General features: G+C 41.0%; 1 protein-coding gene across 4 annotated transcripts in view; it reads right to left on the bottom strand.

Annotated features, from left to right (window-relative positions):
* Nucleotides 1-22,197, bottom strand: part of ANTXR1 (ANTXR cell adhesion molecule 1) — a 120,798-nt gene that overhangs the window by 67,622 nt on the left and 30,979 nt on the right. For all 4 annotated transcript variants that reach the window (XM_068662049.1, XM_068662048.1, XM_068662051.1 and 1 more), the window contains exons 10-12: nucleotides 20,473-20,571; nucleotides 7,018-7,087; nucleotides 4,199-4,277 (exon numbers count right to left, since the gene is read on the bottom strand). In XM_068662049.1, the coding sequence (XP_068518150.1) occupies nucleotides 4,199-4,277; nucleotides 7,018-7,087; nucleotides 20,473-20,571 (248 nt within the window). The remainder of the gene's footprint in view (nucleotides 1-4,198; nucleotides 4,278-7,017; nucleotides 7,088-20,472; nucleotides 20,572-22,197) is intronic.

The following is a 22,197-nucleotide window of genomic DNA, read 5'->3' as shown; positions in this document are numbered from 1 at the left end:
TTCACAAAATGTACTTTAAAATGGAAATGCTGGAAGATCCTCTGCAGCAAAAGTCACTTTACAAATGCCTTCTGTTCTCTTTTATTAACTGAAAAATCAACTACCTTTCATCAGAGGAAAGAATTGCAGTGAAGAACCATGACAGCCTGGATATTCACTTTAAAAACAGAATTTAAGCACTTCTGGCAATTTTATTTTGGGAACCAAAATGAGCAATTTTATTGATACCCATGGAAATGGGGTATAAAAGCATATGCCATCATGCCTGTACGCTGATATTCAAAAGCACAAGCAATTGAGCCAAAGGCAGGCTTCAACAGAGCCCATGCAGTTTAATTTATTTCATTCTTTGCATTTATTTATTTATTTATTTATTTGACTGCAAGCCTTGAAGATCGCCACATTTCAGGAATCAGAAAGCTAGGAAAAAGAAGTCCCTCAAAGCACATTCATTCCAGGCAAATGGATTCCATCTGTTCATTTATATGTCCCCATTTGAAAGAACAGGTAGAAGCTGTGAAGCTGCTTCAGCTGTATGTGTGTCTCATTTATAAAAAGAAACAAACAAAAAAAAAACAGCTAACAGCATTCACCGGTGAGGTCTAATTTGGTGTTGACAGATTTGACAAGTAGTGTCACTTAATGCTGGAAAGTGAGAGGTATTTAATTCTCTCTCAACAGACCAGGAAGGAGATGAAATCAGTCATTACGTATGCCTTCATTCCAAACCTGCTCTCATTTTCTCCACGTTGAAATGCTGTAGCAGATTTTACACCTCAAGCGGAAAAAATGCAAATAATGACTTCAGTTTGGCAATACGGGCTTAAGCAAAAGCTCTGTCTGTTCCCGGAGGGCTTCCATATGTACTAGAGAGGGATGTGCGTTATTGCATTCAGAGACACAAAACTGTGACATTTCTTAAAAGGGACAAGGGCACAGGAACATTTGCACTGAGTAAGGCAAAAAATACAAATATCCCATTTTCAACAGCTGGCTCTCGGTGTTAGAAAACACAATGTGAACACAGGAGTACTAAGCTCTCTTCTCTCCCTGCCTCTGGCTGTCACCGGAGAGTTAGGGCTTGCTGAACTACAGCACTGAAGCCATATATGCTTCTGGAAAAGGCAAAGGCCTTGATCTCTTGTTTCTTGCCAAGAAGTGACCTATTTGCCTAAGATGAAAAATGTTTTCTTTCTTCTAGAGTATTCACAGCTCAGTAAAACTTATATTTATTTAGCTGTCTTGTTCCTAGGAGGCTTTAGATATTAGATAAAGATCAGGATCTACGCTAGCATAAAATCACTTTGCTATTTAAACTGTGAGAAACTTGCCCAACTTTCTTCGCATGAAATCTTATGCTAAAATTATTGCTAGCGAGTTTGATAAAAAATGCTTATTAGATGGACAGACATCTACGTTCTATCTCTCCTGATCTTCAGATACCTATTTGTGACTCAGGAGTTCATTTTCTGTCTTTTTTCACTGGGAATGTAGCTGTCCATTTCAGCTACACTCTTAATCAAAAGTAGTTGCTCATTTCATTAATTTGAGCTAGGTCATAGCATTAAAAATGAAGTATTGGAAATAGTTAATCACTTGGTATTGTGGACTAGATTCTCTTCCTGCTTAAAAGCTGTTGCTGCAAAGCATAAGGTTACTTAATGCTTACAGAATGATGTCAGGCAAAAGATTCCCATCAGAGACTGCAAACCCATCGCTGTAACTCATGGGCAGGTAAGCCTGGTTACCTGCTCACCAGAGATATGCCTTACAATGCTCTCATGGCTTGAAATTTAACAAGGGTGACTTCCATGAAATACAGACCCCAGCATCTCTTTAGTCCAAATTAGATGGAGAAGGATGAGCATTCGTAAAAATAAAAAAATGTGTGTTACGGATTTTTCTGCTTCCCTGGATGACCTCCAGATAGTCCTTGAAGTGGATAGTTCATAGAAAAGGAAAGGTATTGTTTATAGGGAAAATGGGATATACTGTCTTAAAATTTTCCTAATTATTTAAATGTTGCATAGAAAGGTTTTGTTGTCAAACTGTGGAAGAAAATAAAGAACTGTTAAAGCTTGCCCTTGCCTTGTACCTTCCCCCAGTAAATTCCTGGAGAGCAAAAAGGCTGGAGTTCAAAGACCAGGCATCAATGGGAGAGTGGAGTGCAGTGTTAAACCACAGCTAACTGCCACGTAAGACGCTTTTTGGAAAAGTCACTTTTTATACTTTATGCTCTTTACAAACCTGAGTGTTTCTGAAATGTACTATGGAAGCAAAAGCCAAACCACTGCTAGCTTGTAGACAGTGAAGGGAGCTTGATTGCTTTCTTCCCTACTTGCTACCATCACTTGACTCTACAGCTTTCTGACGGTCCAATTTTGACTGCAGATCTTCAAACAAACAGACCTAACTTTCTAGGTCCAAAGTTGACTGAGCAAGTCATTTGCTGCACATTTAGCATATGGGTGAGTATTTTGGATTTGTGCTCTTGTAACCTTAATCAAAGAGGGAATTGTAGTCTCAGTAAACAATTGTATCTTTAAAAGAACTTAAAAGACAACACAACAACAACAACAACAACAAACCTGCTAGAAAGACAAAATGCCTGTTAACCCTAAAGAAACTTCCTCAACTAGTGAAGCCTGTGATATAGTTTTCGAAGCAGCTACTAAATGTCGCTTCTTCTAGGTTTGAATGTATGAACTGTATTTAAATTCCAGTTGCTATTGCAAAGCCTATTTCCCAGTTTGGATGCATCAAAGACTAGCAAGCACTGCTGTGAATTGTAGGCATTTCTGGGAAAAAAATGTTACAGCCATTAAAACAATAGAAAAAGAACCAGTTTTCCACCTCCTGTAACCTGGAAATAATTCAGTCCCCAGAAGAAAAAGTATCATGAAAGAATAACTTTTCTCTAAGAATTCTTCCCTGGTCTTACCTCATGAACAAAACACAGGGAAGTATTCCCATAATTTACCAACATACAGCACAAATACGTCTTCGCCAGTGAGCAAAGAGAAGATGAAATAAAAAATTAAAGTCTAACAAGATAAATACCCTTCTTTTAAGGCATAAAGATGTTTTTATATGTTTTAGAGTCTAAGTCCTCATGTGAGCTCTGTAAACTGTCTCTCCTTACAATCTTGTCATTGTTGAACAATTATCAAGATCAAGTGACACAAAAGATTTTTTCCCTCATGTTGTGCGTCAGCTTTTGTGGACCACAGAAGACTGCTGGTGATTGGCTGTTACACAGCTTGGTCTTTCACTTATCATCTATGGAAACATGATACACCTTTACTGGATAGGGAATAAAGAAATTGACCATAGACAGACTTTTGGGTCTTCTGCAAGATTACTCAGTTTTCCTAAAAAATATGTGCCCATACAGTACATGGGAGAAGTAAAGCAGAGACTCAGCAATTCTCTGTATGGGAGACAGGTCTTTCTGCAGACAAATAAAGCTGAATACACTGAAATATGAAGGGTTGTGCTGAGCTCAAAATAAAATCCTCCACCACTTCCCTTATTGCAAGCCATTTAAACCATCTATTCCCAACAGCCACAACATAGCAGAAGCAGCATCTTCAGCAATACCATGAATTGTAAGTGGTTTCATTGTCCTTCACCTCTTACCACCGGAGAACAAAGAATACAGTGATTCACTACTGGCACCAAGGGACATGACCTCAGTTTAAGCCAGCTACTTCAGCTTTTTTTTTTTATTTTTTTTTTTATTTTTTACTTTTAGAAACCATGCTGGTTTCTAGACCAAGGGTGCAATCACAACTGCCGTGTCACTTTCACCATTGGCACCATTATTGTGAAGGAAACAGAAGAAATAGACTATCTAAAACAGCCAGAAGACTTGCTTCTCATTCACTGTGCAATAGAAAAACAGGCATAGATACATCCAGACCCATGCCAGTTATGTTCTGGTCTGCACATCCTACAGCATATACAGAGGCTGAGTTTTTTACTGAAGACATGAGAGCTTTGCCACGTTATGGTACACACGATACAGAAAACACTGAACTACCACACACATGCTTACTTTTAAAAGAGGGAAACAAGTCTTTCACACAAACAAGTCCTAAACTCGTGAGCCCTAATACCAGTGTAACAAACACTTCTGCTAAGTATCACCATCTTACTGAATGCACCATCTTACTTAAGCACGTGAATGAGAACTTACACAGTGTGTGCTGGAGATGATGACAGAGCTGGAGATGAAGCTCAGACCGTCATTCATACTAACTTGAAGAGCTGCTTCCCTGAAAAAAGACACAAGCAATATGTCAGGCCAGCCAGCCCACAATCCTCAGATAGATAACATCATCTGGAATCTGGGCTCCTGATACACAGAAAAGACTTTCCTAGAGGCTAATTCACACTGCTGGTGCTCTCACCCCTGCACTCCAATTCACAACTGCCGATTAACCAGAATCTGCCAGCGCAAGTAGCTTTCTTTCAAGTTTGCATTCTTTAAACCCCATGATGAACATAGGCACAGTATACACATAAAAGTGTATCATATTTTCCTCAGCCACATGTATTGTCAAGTTGTCTCTGATCTCCTGACTGATTTTAGAGAATGCTACTTACTGCTGGAATACTGTATCTTAAGTCTTTGATTACAAAAGCCTAGAAGTATACCTCTGATACTAATAGATACAGTATAATAGTGAGGAAACATCTTGCATCTTTAAGTGCTGTTCACTTTTTAGCTAGACCTGGGTATGAAAATATCTAGTTAGTCCCTCCTCTATAAGCATCTTCTTGTTTACAGAGAGACCAGGAGCACATCGGCCCTGTGCTGAGTCTGGAGCTCTCTTTATCTGCAAAGGGGAAGTCGCAACTGCCAGATGCACAGCTGAGTAGACTGTGGATCCCAGAGAAAAGCAAAGATTGGGCAACTCATTTCTGGTAAAAGGTTGTTGTTAGGAATTAAATGCAAACCAGGATGAATTCAGAATCTTTTTATGTTTAGGATCAGCAGCACAAACTTTCCACCTTTGAGATGGGAATGCTTTTCTGTCATTAAGAGGATTATGTTGTCCCTACTGGCTCTCCCTCTCTTTACTCCCATGATAGAGAGAGAAATGTCTGTTCATGCACTTAAATCGTTTTCATAGAATCATACAGTCACAGAATCACTGGATGGCTTGGGTTGGAAGGGACCTTAAAGATCATCTAACTCCAACCCCCCTGCACAGACAGGAATGCCACCCACTAGATCAGGTTGGTCAAGGCACCATCCAGCCTGGCCTTGAACACCTCCAGGGATGGAGCACCCACAGGTCCTCTGGGCAATCTGTTCCAGTGCCTCACTGACTTCTGAGTGAAAAATTTCCTTCTAACCTCTAATCCAAATCTCCCCTCTTTCAATTTAAAACCATTTCCTCTTGTCCTGTCATTACCTGACTGAGCAAAGAGTTGCTCCCCATGTTTTTTATAAGCCCCCTTCAAATACTGAAAAGTTGCAATAAGGTCACCCTGGAGCCTTCTGTTCTGTAGATTGAACAGCTCCAGCTCTCTCAGCCTTTGCTTCATAGGAGAGGTACTCCAGCCCTCTGATCATCTTTGTAGCTCTCCTCTGGACTCACTCTAACAGCTCCACACACTTCTTGTGCTGGGGCCTCCAGACCTGGATGTAGTACTCCAAGTAGGGCCTCACAAGGGCAGAGCAGAGGGGGACAATCACCTCCCTCCCCTGATGGCCACTTCTTTTTTGATGCATCCTGGGATGCAGTTGGCCTTCTGGGCTGCAAGCACGCACTGCTGGCTCTTATCAAGTTTTTCATCCACCAGAACCCCCAAGTCTTTCTCTGCAGGGCTGCTCTCAGCTTCACCCAGTCTGTACTTATATCCAGGATTGCTTTGACCCAGGTGCAGCACCTTGCACTTAGACTTGCTGAACCTCATTAGGTTCACGTGGGCCCGCTTCTCAAGCTTGTTCAGGTTCCTTCAGATGGCATCCCTTCCTTGTATAGTATCAACCACACCACTCATCTTAGTGTCATCTGCTAACTTGCTGAGGGTGCACTCAATCTCACTGTCTCTGTCACTGATAAAGATATTAAACAGTACTGGTCCCAGGACAGACCCCTGAGGGACACCACTTGTCACCGGCCTCCACTTGGACATAGAACCATTGACCACCACTCTCTGGGTGTGACTTTCAAGCCAACTCCTTATCCACTATCCAATGGTCCACCTATTAAATCCACTTCTCTCCAGTTTGGAGACCAGAATGTCAAAGGCCTGTGTCAAAGACCTTGCAGGAGTCCAGGTAGATGACATTGGTCGGTTTTCCTTTGTCAACTGATGCAGTCATTTCATCATAGAAAGCCACCAGATTGGTCAGGAATGATTTGCCCTTGGTGAAGCCATGCTGACTGTCTTGGATCACCTCTTTGTCTTGCATGTGGCTCGACATTGCTTCCAGAAGGATCTGTTCCATGATCTTGCCAGGCAGAGGTGAGGTTCGTCGGTCTGTAGTTCCCCAGGTCCTCCTTTCTACCCTTTTTAAAAATGGGAGTGATGTTTTCCTTTTTCCAGTCACCAGGGACTTTGTCTGATTGCTGGACTTTTCAAATATGATGGAGGACAAATGTGAATATAGGACTTTTGATGGAAACTCTATCAGAAGTCCTTTTACAGTCATATGAACCACTAATAATCTACCCTCAATTGAGATAGTTTCAAACAGAGCCTCTAAATCTATTGATACCAGCAGTAAAAATATGCTGTAGCCAGTTTTTAGCACGCAGACATGCCATACCTGATAAACCCTGACCAATGATGGCAAATAATGCTCTGTGTAACCTAAAATAGCATTTAAATTTTCCTGTGTGAAATGTGCAGTCTAGAAACTATGAGGTCCTCAAATGTAAAACACAAGAGCCACAGTCAGATCTAGATGCATATAAAAACAAGAGCATAGTAAGATGAGGCAGACTATCATTTCTCCCACAGGTGAAGTAAATATTTGAGTATGTAGAAAAGACATACATGCCAACTTCTCGTAGTACAGGTGCCGGGCAGAGTAAGTAGGTATCTTCCACAACAAAAGGCTTCTCATCTGGGAAAAACAGAGAGAGGGGGAGAAAGAGAGAGGGAGAGACAGAGAGAGAGACTAGTATTTATTACCAGATCAGTAACACAGGCCTTAAAGACAAAGTTTAGAATAATGTTTTTGCTCACTCTTAATGCATAAAAAAGATGAAAAACTCTGTAGGGGATAAAAGCTATGGCACAGTAGTTATTCTGAGGTAATACCACTCTACAGCAGGGCTCAGGGCATCCAATGCCCACCACCACCTGCCAGCCACATCCTGCAAGCAACACCCTCACCATACCTGCAGCTGCTGTGTGCTGCTGTAGTACCTCATGCCACGCATCAACAGAACTGAAAACCCAAAGCTTTTCACATGTTCAAAGTAAACATCACAGCTGTTCTCTATAGGATGTTTGGATGTAGCTGCAAGAGATTACATATAACTAGAAATAGCTGGGTGAAAAAAACTGTGTATTATGGAAAATTTCACAATTTCAAGACAGACTGAAACATTCCTACCTAAATTATGCTACAGTTTTAAAAGCAGAGTGAATATATATCTATACATTATATCAATAGGAGATTGTCTCAGATACAGGAACATAAGCTACTACCCTTTTGAGGACTTAAAACTGAACTTTATACTATCTCTGGTCACAGAGAGATGGGGATCCCAAGGAACTTCACAGCCCATTTGCCAGCTGACTAGAGATCAGGTAGGTTGGCAGAAAAACAGGCAGAGAGGCTGGTTTCTTTCTTTCTTTTTTTCTGGCTGGAAACCAAACATTCCTACAGAATGAGTTGATTCTGCTGAATCAGCAGTTTATGGAAGTATGTCACTGCATCAGAAAGCTTTCACTCAGCTGCATTTATAACCACCTCTAGAGTCTTCTATGGATATGCCTACATAGATACGAAATGAGACCAGTTACCAAGTATTACCAGCTTTCCTAAAAATCTCCAGATAAAATTTTAATTTTGTTGGAAGGCCCTTCTCCTGGCAGATTCAAATACCATCATCAGTCCAAATTGTGAATCTCATCTCTACATACTGCAGGGTAGAAGATTCCTTCTTTCTACAACACTATGTCAAAAGAAAAGAACGTCACCATCTTGCTTTGCTGTTTGAAATACAGAAAGCAATGCCAGGGTTTCTAACCAATAAAAATCACTTCACAGCTGCATGGTACACTTAGCTTCCCAGAGTGCACATAATAAGCAAGGTTTGAAACAGTGCTTAGTGCCTAGCTGGCATTGCTGATTGCAACAGGGGATGGAAAGGAGCAAGGGTGAAAGTTTAGCCAAATTGTTTAGCAATCTAATGAAGAGTTGAGCTATTCTGTTGTGGTTTTTTTTTTTGTTGTTGTTTGTTTGTTTGTTTGTTTTGTTTTGTTTTTGAGGAAAATGGTGCAAGCTACAATTCCACGTAAGGTGCCAGTAGAAAGGAAAAGCTATGAAGAGACATAAGACAAAGAGAACATGGCAACCTTCTTGAAAGAAATTTCTGCATCATTTGTAAGCCTTGCTCTCTCTTGGATGCTGAGAAATTTGTTCACATGCATGTAGTCTACTAATTACTAGCACGATGGCAGTGGAGCACCACTGACCCTGGCCCTGTTCTCAGCAGTTAGCTCAGCAGGGTTCACTCAGAAGCAAGGTCACACAGCATGTTTTACTGCAGCAGATGAGACATAAAGAAGAGAGGAGCTAAAGACTGCAAGAGCTTGTCCCCTCAGTGCAGGAACAGGACTCCCCAAGCCAAGACTTCTCCCCCAGACATTCCTATAGGAAGTTTTCACTGAATGCAAAATTTTCGAAAGAATATTGCTCTAGCAATACCTATCACACATTATAATCTCCATTTCATAGTGGTGTGTTTCTTTGCTTTGGCAACAAAATAAAGAATGATTTCCTCAGGCAGGTTAGGGAATGTTTATTTTTTTACACTCCATTAAAAAATGAAACAGCAATGAAAAGTTGTAGCTTTTGCTGAAGTTTTCCTTATACTTTCAGCTTCCAGCAAATCCCATGCCTATATACACACACTTGAATTTTTGGGTTGCCCACAGCAGTTATTTTGTTAAGGGCTGTTTAACACACAGGCAAACAGCTGAAAATGAAACGTTTCAGCCAGCCATATGGTCTTCACAAATAGGCTGCACTTCTGCATCATGGCTCAGCTACTGAGAGCAGTTTTCAAGCTCCTGTGATCCCTCTAGATCCCTGCTCCTGCTGTTGGCCTGGAAAGTACTGTATATTACTCCTATTTTCCCACACCCTCAGTACAAGAGCACACTCTAATATTTCCACTATGCTAAACATTAACAGGGGACATTTTTAGCACAGGTTATTTTTTTGTGAGCTCCACATCATCTACAAGATGACTTCTTCACTAAAAGAGAGGCTGACAGACAACATAGTGATATAATGCATGCCCCTCACACATCTCCTACAGTATAACACTGGATTCATGGTGAGTTTTGCAATGGAGTTACCAAATCAAAGCAGGAGCATTTCCCACTTACTTTGCTAGATCATGGAAGATGCATAGCAGTGGTGAGTCTGGCCCTGTGGTACTCTGGGGCTGTTCTCACCCTGATTTATGAAGATATAATTAACTCCCATGAATTAATGACAATGTCTCAGCACACACATGACAAGAGAATGAAGACCAATGTCTTGTTTTCTCCTTTGCAGCCAAACACTGGCAGCCAAAGCCAAAGAATGCTTCGTGCCAGCATTCACTAAAAAAAAACCAACAACAACAACAAAAAAAACCGACTGCTTTTTACTTATATTTCATTAGCTTTTTGTTTCTGTTTCTCTCCCTACCCAGCCCTAACTTGCATCAAATCTATGCCTCTCTAGAAAGTTTATCAGACTTGGATTCTCAAGAGGGGACTCATGGCTGGCCAGGCTGGCTACAGGGAGATATTATTTTGTTTGGAGAATGCTTGTGTTTCACCACAAAAATGAGTGACTTTTTCTTTGCTCTAAACAAAAGATGATCCATTTGGTTTGCATAACTCTGGCCATCTGACTCCTTCCTGGAAAACTTACACTGAGAAACCAAACAAAACAACACTTCTCATCTGCTATTGCACCCATATCTGCAGGATGCATTTGAAAGAATGCTGCTTTTTTTTTTTTTTGTTAGTTACAGAAAAAGCTTGCTGTATTCCTGTGCAGTAAGAGATGAGCCTGAATGCTCTCAAGCTCCAGATCTCATGCCAAATCTTAACTTTGTGGTTTGGACTCCTGTCAACTGACAATGCTAGTGGAAGAGCTGTGGAGTGCAGGGGCAGCGCACTCCATGTTGCTGACTTTGCTGCATGGGAAGCAGTTTCCCTTCTCAGCTTGACCGCTAGCTGGCTGTGCAACCCTTCAGAAGTCATCTGGCCTCCTTTGCCAGTTTTACAGAAAGGGCCTTGATCAGATCTCAGGCACCAGAGCTTAGGCATCCTCAGGAAATATTGCAATTCCTCACCTCTGAGAAAGTCTACCCTGAAGACACACTTTGCTCCTTGCTTATGCACCCCTAATCACTCCATCAAGCAAAACAAGGTTTTCACTGTATGCAAAGTCTATAGGGCACATATAAATGGGCAACTAAAACCAGTCAGTCATAAAAATAGAATAACTATTCACAGCTCTGTGCAGAAATGGAAAAAGGTCAAACATCTCCCCAAAAGACATCTGTTTTCTGTGGATGCCCTTTCAACAAGGTACTTTATACTGCTCAAATTCCTGTAATTTACTACTGAGCATTTCTATACCTTTTGACAACTATCTGTAGCCTGTAAAACCTATTAATCCCAGCATTAGTGACTAGTTTCTTTTGCCATTAGCAGGGTGTAACCTTTTGGCAAGCCAGAACTTGGAGTACTTCCCAACTATAGTAATAAAAGCTTCGATATATGCATGATGTTTTAACACAGAAGAGAAAAACTCAATAAAAGAGAGGAACAAAAACCCAAAGGTGACAAAGAAAGATAATATTACTTTAAGCCATATAACCAAGCTAAAATGAACAACCTTTACTTTGGTTAATGTTTCATCCAAAAACAAAACAAAACAAACAAACAAACATCGGCAGATTGAAAACCGGCTGCAAAGATCCCTCACAGAAGGATTTAAGAAAGCATTAATGCTTTTGGATTGCCACCGCAATATTGCAACTGCTGATTGGTGGGCTTGCCATATCAGCAATATTTTAGTCCAGAAAAGGCTGCAAAAGCTGTTTGCCAAACTTTCCATACATCATAGACTAAGAATTTCCTTCTGTTATATCCCTGTTAATTACAAAGGTATTTATGATTTGTGTTCCACTAAAGCACATCTCTAAACATTTTTACCCGGTCTTCGCTTTCTGTAGGAGAGAGGACTATGGTTTCTGTTAGACCAGTATAGCCACATCATGCAGAAGTCTGGCTGCTCTCACACAAGGCTCCCTCAGGAACATCTGTGCTAAGGAAGTTGTTCTCTCTTTGTACCTCAGTCCACTTGAGATGGGTAGTGCTGTGCTGGAGCACTTCCATTGTTCCTTCAGAAAGACAAAATACCTGCATAATTCTCTGCACCACCTACCAAAGCAAAATCTCTAGTTCATCCAGGATGACTCTTTATGCACTCCTTGTGACAACTCTGCAAGCAAAGTTTTTATTTCAGACCCAGTTTGTGGGGAGGTAGGAATGCATAAAGACACTGGAACACTGAGCTAGAGAAACTGCTTTTGAGAAGGCCCATAAATAAGAAGTGAATGTTTTGTTAATGCTGTAATGAAAACCACATTGAGATCATGCTATAATTGCTCTGCTTTGTGTAGGGACACATGGGCCTTGAATGCCAAAGCCATTTAGAGCTGAGTTAGAGGATGGGGGTGGGGGAACAGACGAATAAGCAGAGAACAATGATATCACATTCATAATGATCTTTAGATGGGGAGAAGGGATCTGGAAGGAATTGCTTTTTTTCTCCAGTGGGTTCATCTGCTGTGCTTACAGTTCTGTTCTCCAATCTCACATAGTTTAAACACTACTAACAGAACTTGGCAAGCACCACACTATTAATTTGCTCATGCTCACAACTGTCAGCTCTGGAGAACAGCACGTGCTCCAGTATGGAAGGGTCACTCCCTAGGAGGAGTCCTTCAGGGGCATGTCTTGATCCAGCAATGTAAGAGTTTCACATCAGTCTCATGGAGCAGACACCATAAGCTCTGTCATACTTACAGAATCCTTGAATGGTTTGGGTTGGAAGGGACCTTAAAGGTTGTCTAGTTCCAGCCCCCTTCCATGGGCCACCTCCCACTAAATCAGATTGCTCAAAGCCCCATCTGACCTGGACTTGATCACGTCCAGGGATGGGGCATCCACAACTTCTCTGGGCAACCTGTTCTAGTGACTCACTGTCCTCACAGTTAAATTCCTCCTTATATTTAAGCTAAACCAATTCTCTTTTAGTTTAAAGCCATTACCCCTTGTCTTTGCCTATCCTTGTGCAGGTATACCAACATCAGACCATCTTGGTCTCCTGGTAGCATACAGTATACATGAGCAAGATTGGTAAGCATGTCACGTTTAACTGAGATTTTCCTGCTCACTTAGCCCAAGTCTTCTGTCTGACTGCCCCACGGTTGTTCCTCCACACTTGGCACAAGCAGCTACACAGAAGTCTGTTGGAGGCAAATGCACATAAGTCCTATTTTTAAACGTATCTACACTGCAACTTGTTAGGAGTTGGGAGGGCATTTGAGGGATGCATGACTATTTCTCCTCTTTTGATGCTTTTATTTGATTTATTTTTTAATCAAACAATTGCTTGGGCCACCCTTCAAAAGAGGATGGCTATCTCACCTTGGTGTGTGCTTTTACCCAAGAAATATATCTTTTCCTTCAGACATAAGGTTGAAGGACGTAAGGACAGACATAAGGTTATGTCCTTCATAAAGCTCATATCCCCAAAACACCTGACAGAGTTTGTTTGTCCAGTGATAGACATTAATTAGTACTGTAATGGAAAGAGGGAAAAGCCACTAAAAGAAAATAAGAGGAAAACATTTGATGGAGGTTTAAAGTGACATGATCAAGTGGAGAAATCAGACATTAGAGTGGGACTGCAAAGCAGAATTTTCCTGTACTAACAGTGACTGGGCTGTAAGAAAGTAAGAAAGATATCACAAGAAAAGTTTTGTGCTGCCAGAAAAAAAGAAAGTGGAAGAGGAAGCGGAGAAGGAAGAGGAAAGAGGGAAAATTAAACAATTTGGTAGGCTTTAAAAAGGGAGGACAATTTTTAGAAGACATTTGTTGGTCAGTTTGGAGATACAGCTCCCTGTACAGCTTACTTGATGATACCTGGGTAAGTCCTTCTCTTTGCCTCATTTTTCCTTGTTTCTGTTACTTGGTGCTGAAAAATTCAGGGTGGCTTGTGCTAAGAATTGGTTTTGGCCAAGCATCCAGAGCATCACTAGAGTGCAAAAGATCCTCACCAATCTTTCATCCCTCTATTAAGTCTTATATTGCCTCAGACAGAGTTTGCCTCCATGCCCAGAGATATCTTTGCTGGATCCTGCACAATTTGGGCAGACACAGACATTTTAGCACCATGAAGCAGTGCCACATTATCCAGTCACCACACTGGGTAATTACTTTTAACTCTGTACAGTCTGAAACCAATTCACCTAGGTCTAGCTGCTGGCAGAAAACACCCTGCTGTTGAACATGCATCTGATTACAGTTCTCTTCAGCCAAATACTCTTCATGGTTTCTACAGATGTTCCTTATTTAATTATTTTTTTTAATATATTTTTTAATCCCATAGTTATGAACACTATGAGCTGATGCTCTCTTCACCTGCCACTTATCTCTGCCAATAATCCTAATAAAAATCTATTAGCTCATGCCCTTGACCTTAGCAAGTCCTAGCTGTGCTGGTCTACATCTCATCTGGGATAATGTAAGGTTTCAGGAACTGTTGGCTCAGTGTTAGCTTTAAAAATACCTCACTCCCTGATACAATCAGAGGATGAGAAGTTTCAAACAAATAAAAAGAGCTGAGCTATCCAGTCTCCATAAGGTTTCTATAAAATTCCCATTGAGTTAACTCTTATGTTAAACTGTTTGCAGCAAAGTGCCACAAAGACACTCTGAGAATACAGGCTGGAGCTGCAGGCCACAGTAAAGCAAAATTACTGAGATACATTCTCACACAGAGCAGCTTAAACTTAAAGCTGTGCCAATTTCCACCAGGAGAGACTTGAGTCTTAGAACAGTGATGAGCAACTGTTGAATTCCTTCAGCTTGGGAACAGTTTGAACTCAGATGGAGTTCATGGCCTTTTTCTTCCAGGTCACTGCATCAAATAGTCTAGGACTGTGCAAAATGAACTGAGCAGTCTTGGTGTAGTGCCAAGGAGAATGAGCTCACTTTTCACCTATGTATTGATTCATGACACAAAGAATATATCAGGTCAGAGGGTGTAAAACATATTTGGTCCATATCCTTATTTTCCATGGTCATTTTGTGGACACAGGAAGACAGGTTCAAACAAAAAAGCCGATGAGTTGCTTTAAGAGAATTTTATCTTTCCTGAAAGCTACTATGAAATTACGATGACAGACACTGTAAAAAATAAAAATAAAAAATCTGCTACACAGGCAGTTAGCACACAAAAAACGAGGAAGGAGTCTTCCTCCTCACCCCCACCAATGTGTCACAGTGTTTGGGAGTGAGGTAACCCTTGCAAGCAGTTCCTCCTATTGGCAACACTGCATGTTCTTGTGTCTCCATGGACAGGATTCATTGAACAGCGGGAAGCTGATGGAGGACATTTTAGGATGTTTCAAGGAATTAATGTCTTTCTTCAGAGCCAGCCTAACTCTGAGGAAGCTGAGCTGAGAAGCTATTAGGATTTGAGAGCAGCACAGATGGCAGGTCACAGCTAGCGTAGCCACAAGTAACAGAGATAACTTTCAAGCTGTTTACAAGACAGCAAGTAATCTTCTCTGAAGGAAAAAGTGAAGCAGCAAATCAAGTGCTGAACAGACTTCACACAGGAGTGGAAAAAAGGATAGCACTAGTATCCCTTCCCTACCTCACAAAGCTGGCAGAACCAGTATTTAGTTACTTCTATTTATTGTCTTCTATTTAGCCTCACAGTCCCATCCTGGACTTACAATGCAAAGAGGACCATGACAAGGAAACTTGCTGGATGCCTGTGGGGGCAGAGGTGAACGAAGAACAGGTCACTGAGAAAGGAGATCTGCACCAAATCTCTAGCTTCTAGAGCAGCCCCATAAACCATAGGAAGAGTACTAGGCTGAGAGACAGGAGATCCACAATCTTGCCTGTGATCAGCTCACTTGGAGCAGATACCTTCAGTGCTGCACATCAATTCCACAATTTGTAAACTTGAACTAGAAGTGTACTCATTTCGTATACAGCTTCCAACACTTTTTCTCTGTAAGATACAGATATGAGATACAGATATGTTTTAAAACTCTGAATACAGAATTCAAACTAAGGCCAATATCCACATTTTTCAGGCCTTTGGAACTCACAAACATCTTGCTGCAGCTCTTGAAAGCAAATTATTAAAGAACGCAAGAGCACACAATTTGGGAAAATAGAGTAACGATGCCCTTTCCAAGACCGTCCCTCCCACTTCTAAAGAGAAACAGCTACTGGTACGTATGTGACAACCAAGCTTCCTTGTCTTTCAAAACAGAGTCCCTGTCACAGCTTGCTCAATGGATCTGCATCCCCATAGCTTTGCACAACTCAGGTTCAACAGGCCATTTGTCTTGCAGAAGAGATTCACAAGAATGCTGCTGGCACTGTCAACTGGCAATAGTATTTCAAGACTGAAGCTACCAATCCTAAAGTAATTCAGCTTTTGAACTGGGTAGTTTTCTCTTCCTTCCTTATCTTTTTCTGAACAATAAATTCTTCCAGTTGTGGCTGCAAGTTACTAACTGCAGATGAACTTGGGAAGTGGGGAGATGGTTCAAATGTCCTAAAGAATTAAATTTTTGTGGAACCTTCATTTCAACCCTAGCCACCATGTCCCTGGGGAGGTTCTGCCAGTGATTAATTGTTCTCACCATTAAATATGTCCTTCTGTCTTATATCAAGACAAAACCTCTCACAGTGCAACTTGTGTCTGTTGCCTCTTTTCTCCTCCATGCGGCTCCTTGTAAAGAGAGAGCTTCTCTTGTCCTTGCAGATGCCCTTTAAGTACTAGAATATGGTGTTGGGGTCACCCAGGGCCTTCTCCTCTCCAGGGTGAAGAGACCTAATTCCTTCAGTATTTTCTCCTAAGTCAGCTTGTCCAGCCTTTTGGTCATCTTCACAGCCCTCCTTTGGACCATCTCCAGTCTGTCTGTAGTTTGTTTGAGTTGTGGGGAGTGGAACTGGGGCACTCCAGGGGTAGGCTGACAAGCACTGAGCAGAGTGGGATGATCACATCTTGATTTCTGCCAGCAGTGTCCCTGGGATACAGCCCAGGATCCCATTTGCCTTCATTCCTAGCAGCGCACTGCTCATGTGTTCAGCAAGACACCCAGGTTCCTTTCAGCAAGGCTGCCCTCCAGATATTTCTTACTGAACTCAAGCAGGTGTTGTATAGGTAGCTTGGGAAAGGGGAAACAAAACAAAACAAAACAAAAAACAAAACAAAACAAAACCTCCCAGAACAGAAAGTTAAGAAGAATCACAGAACGAGACTATGAACATCAACTACATTTTAATTATCTGTTTGGGGTTTTTTGTTTGTTTGTTTGTTTTTTGTATGCTCTGAATCCCCATAAGGCATTTAATCACTCTTTGTTGGTGCTGCCAAGTGGACACCTTCAGTTTCAGAAGCCCTGCTGTGTTTGAGCTTACAAGCCTTCCTCTTAGCAGAAGTATTTGCAGTGCAGTTCACCACAAAACTCTTTCCTTCCACAAGACCACTGCTAAGACTGTTTTTAGCATCATCTTCATCCCTGTTCCAGAAGGCACATTTCCCCTGAGCTCACATCTGCCTTTTGCATTCCTTCACATGCTGCTTAATCTCCTTCTGTGGTTGTTTAACAGTATAATGTACTGAAAATAGATTCCCCAGTAATGTTAACCCATTGTAAAGTCTCCCCAAAGAGGTTTACTGGGAGATTTGAGTGTCAATGGATTAAAGGCAATACTATTGAGACTGCCAGTTGTACCACTGAGTATTTTACAGTCAGAAATGCAACTCAGAATTTAACTTCTGTCCTTGCTCTAATTTTATCTATTTGTCATACCACATTCTGTACTCAAATTTTAGCTTTCAAGATTGATATGCTGTGCTAGCTTATTGTAAGTTAGAGCCTCACTCACTCCTTTCACTCTTTTGACTCTGAAATGTTTTGAAGGTTGATCTTTAAGCTAATGCCTACAACCGCAGTGCTGATAATTGCATTTTATTCTTAGTTCTTCCAAAAACCATGACATTAGTTAATGCCAGTCACAGAGACAGATTTTGTCGACATTGGCCCAAATTCCTTTAATGTCCAGGATGTGCAGTTTCACTGGTACTACCTGCTTGCTGTCCTCCTCTAAAGCTTTTAGGAAATGACCTCTCTTTACTAATTGCAATAAACAGCAAGAACACCAATCAATTTACTTCAACAGAAGGAAAAACAGTCTTCTTCCTAACACAGACTCCTTACAGCCTTCACATTTCTCAGCCTTGAGTTTAAATAAATAAATAATATGGAATAAATAAATCTGACATTGAGAGCCAATGCTTTTTAATTGATTAGGATGTTACTTAGAGCAAAAGTTACACTGTAAGAAAAAATGCTCTATTTCAGCCATAATCCAAACAGTTCTTTGCAACCACAAGCAATATGTGGGTATAATTTAACAAACCAAATGTAGCTCTTATCCCATCCCATACAGGTTACAAATCATGCTCCTGGTGGTCCTCAAACTGAAATGCTGCACACATTGACCCAATCAGTCTTTATTTAGAGCTCATCAGCAATACAAGTTTCTCAAAAGGATATCTGGTCTGAGGAATTTTCAGGACTTAAAAGAATGCCAGGTCAAGCTACAGTAGGGTAACATGGGCATTCCTAAACTTGCGCTTCTGTCATGCTGAGTGGTATTGCTGTAGCTCTTGTAACTCCCATTATCAATGCCTATGCATTTCTTAGTACAAAATACAACTGCTTGAGAAATCCTCTGGTAATGTCTCCCTTGAATTGAAAATAGTTCCTCTACAAAGTGGCAATTTTCACACAAATTATTTGTTTGATACAAGATATTCCTGGTTCAATTGAAAAGCAGAAGACATGCAAGCTCTAAGAATGCCACAATCTGTCAGCTTCCAGTAACCAAATGTAAAGTCTTTTGGGTTTGCACCAAGCGACTTCAGGCTTTTGATGAAAAGAAAAACTCTAAATATTTGACCAGAAGTTCCACCGGAACCTTCTGGGTGGAGAGAGAAGAGAAGTTCTCCTGCCCAGCTTAGAGAACTGCTGAAGACTTTATAAGACATGATCCAAACAAAACTTTGGACCTGAACCCTTGGGAGAAACCAAACGTTTCAATACCTAAATGATACCAGTCATGATCCAGATTCAAGGAGTAATAGCCACATAAGTTTTGTGTTAGATTTTACGGAGCTTAAAAGGAAAAGCATGAATCTGTGGCTGCCTGTACCCTTCTGTTTTGAAAGGCACCTGTCACCCGTTCACACATCTCAAATACTTATCTCTGTGGGCTGCATGGAAATGTCCCCAAAAAAATGAATTTACCATGGTTCACACCCTGTGCTTTTTGCTTGTAATGGCCTCCTCCCTTGTTTCCCTCTCCAATCCCATTTGTTCCTTTCTACTCTTCACCCTTCAACTTTTGCTCTTCACATGTATCTGAATTAAGCAACCACAGCCAGCCAAGCTTTCTCTTAAGTGGCACAAGATTTGGCAACTCCCAAACCTGTCTACTATTGTGGAGGCCAGCACAGCAGCACAGAAGCATTCAGGACAAGTTACATACACACATTCATTGTAAATGTACCTGCCTTGAATGCTTACTGGCATTCCTCTCAAAGTCAACAGTCTTAGCAAACAGTTCCTCAAAGAGAAAATTAAACAGATATTTAAGCATGAGCAAGTCCAACATTGAGCCATTAGACTTTGACATGTAAGAAACTAAGTAATGCATCAATTTTATACTTAAAAGAGTCTGGACTACTTCCAAAGCTATCAAGCAGCTTCTGAATAAATTCCATGATAGGCAAAATGAATTCTACTGTCATTAGTGGCATGAGCTATGAATTACTCTACCTGGTTTCCTATGTGGGTTTGCAGGTATGCCAGGTGAGAACAATAGGATCATTAGTTCTTCCAGCTAAGTGGTCCTCACTACCCTTTACAAAAAACACTAGACACTCAGGGGCTAATATGGATATCACATTTGTCAGAAAAAAGCAACTTACGGGAGTTGGGCTATGTTTTTCTTCTGCTTGGTAAATTCTGCAGAGGAAACTGTTATTCCAAGCTTCATCCAGAGAAACACAGCATTACTTTAGCCATTGTACCAACACAGCTTCCAATAAGAGTATTTATTTGAACTGCATGAACAGGCCTACTAAGTACCACCAAAATACAGAAAAGAAGAGAAACAGAACTGACCTTGCTACACACTTAGTCCAGCAAGACATGCACTACACAGACAAGTATCTTTTCTTCTATATTTAGTCCTCTCCACTGCTCACATGTGTATTCACTTACTAGCTATCCAAGTTGCAACACAGAATACCAACAGTAGTTTTCCTCTAAAAAAAATATTCTCTTTGCAATGAACCTGTTACTCATATGGACCAGATGATTATGCTTTTACCAGAGCCTGAGGATGAATGCTGGATTCCAGAGAAGTCATAATCATCCCTAGAATTTCACTGCTTGACAGGATCCATTTAAACTTACTTGCATCCTTTTTTTCTCACTTTTGCCTTACACATGCACAAACTGGGGCCAGTTTTACAAACCCTTCATCACTGACTGTAAAATACAAAGGTGCAGCTCTCTCCACCCTCACCAACTACAGTAAAAGCTTATGCAGTAAAAATACTAGATAAACTTTAATTTGGGTTCACAGCATGTATTTTTTTATTGTTGTTATTTTTTACATTCATGGCAGCTCTGACCAGTATGTGCCATTACCTTCCTCTTGGATACAAGCTTAACTATACCTACCTGTCTCATAACCCTTCATGGAGCCATGTGCTGAGGCTGGCTTTCCCTCAACTTCATACCCTTCTGCAAATTTAATAGCTCCTCATCCTATAATTATTGCCTTCACAGTCAAAGTATTTGAAGATCCTAAATGTTTTCCAGGCAAATGCCTGCTAATACAGTCATGAAAAAAAAAATCAGAACAGCTTACTGAGAGTAACTGTGTCATTGATCCTGAAACTGCAGAGTACTCTGTCGACGTTACGGGCATGTCGAAATCCATTTCCCCTCACGACAACCTGAAATGATTCTGTAGCAAAAGAAACAGCAGATTATTGATAAATAGGGAAGCAAAGAATTGTCATTCAGACAAGGCACATATGTCAAGAGATTTTCCTTAAGATTTCTCTAAATTAAACTAAAATTTGCAGCTTAAAAAATTTGAAATTTGTAACTTTTTTAGAATGGAATTTTCATTCTTCCTATCCCATTTTATTTTGATTTTTTGGAAATGGGAAATAAAATACAACAGAAGCATTTTAACTGACCTTCTGTGAAAGCATTAAGACAAATTGGCTTTTCCCCTCCTATGGCTGCCATTTTAAATAGCAGTCAGTCAGTCATCTACTGCTGAACACTGAATTGAGGTCCTTTTTGGAACAAGCAGAGCTGAACGATGAAATCATATCCTCTCAAGTCTTTCAGATGACTCTCCGCAGTCCCTTCTTATTCCAGCTACTTGAACCTAGTATTGGGAAAGGTTTATGAGCTTCTTGCAGCCACCAGCATTAAGACTGCCTTGCAAGGAGAGCACTACCTTCACACACAGATTTTGAATCAGGGCCATAGTCCCAGAAAGTTCAGGCAGCAGACACAGGGGCTCATGCTCTACAGCTCCCGGTGGTGAAGGAACCAGCCCCCGCAATTCCTGTTGCTATCTAGGAGAGACATTCAGATAATCCCCACTGATGTTTCTTTTGGTGAATGTGGATTGTGCACAAAATGTTTCCAGTCCCAGACAATGCAGGAGTAATCATATTGCATCAGAAATACCACCACAGTTTTAAAATTCCCAGGAGCAACAAGGAACTGGAATTTTCAACAGTCAAATTTTTCTCCTTGCACTTTACAGTCCCCATCTTCCTCCATCTCCCTTAAGGACTCACACACAGTACTTGTCAAAAAAAAGAAAAAAAAAAAAGAAGCAGATTTGCTCTGGAATCTGGGCTCTCTTCCAGGTCCCACTCATTTACAGCCAAGTTGCAAATCATCCCATCACATCTAGCCAGGGAAGCTGCCTCACAGGCCCATTATGTGCTGTCCAAGAGCATTTGGACAGAACAGAGGAGAAGAGCTGTGTTCTGGAGTGCAGAGGCTGATGAATACTTAGAGAAATCACAGAAATCTCAACTGTGGGGGAAGAAGAGTTCAAATACAGTCAAAGAACAGTGTATCAGTGATGTCAGATTAACCACAGTGATCCCTGCTTGGGACTGAAGTGATCAGATCCAGTATGCACCCTGCATTTCTATGTGATGCAAAACCAAGCCATTGGGAAGATGGCATTTCAGACAGAAGTATTGTGGCTAAAAGCTCATTACTCAGAAATGTCTGGCACCAGTCTGCAGTGCAAGAGGTGCCTTGGGTAACAGAGTCCTTGTTCAAAACCAAGTGAACTTGGGGTATCAGAGCGAAACCTGCCAAATTTATCTCCAAAAGACACCAATGCAACTAACTCTTATTCTGTAACACTATCATTAGACTCAAAATCCTAACTGGTAGAATCATCTTCAGTTTGAAAGCAACAGAGTATTTGCCCAAACTCAGAGATTAGACCTTCAGTTGAAGCTGGGACGACCTTATTGCTCTCTCCAACTACCTGAAAGAAAGTTGTGGGGAGCTGTGAGTCAGCCTCTTCTTGCAGATAACTAGTGAG

This window comes from Anas acuta, chromosome 27 (assembly GCF_963932015.1).
Source record: "Anas acuta chromosome 27, bAnaAcu1.1, whole genome shotgun sequence".
Classification (NCBI taxonomy): domain Eukaryota; kingdom Metazoa; phylum Chordata; class Aves; order Anseriformes; family Anatidae; genus Anas; species Anas acuta.
Note: the sequence above shows the minus strand (reverse complement) of the source record. Positions and strands in the feature narration are given on the sequence as shown.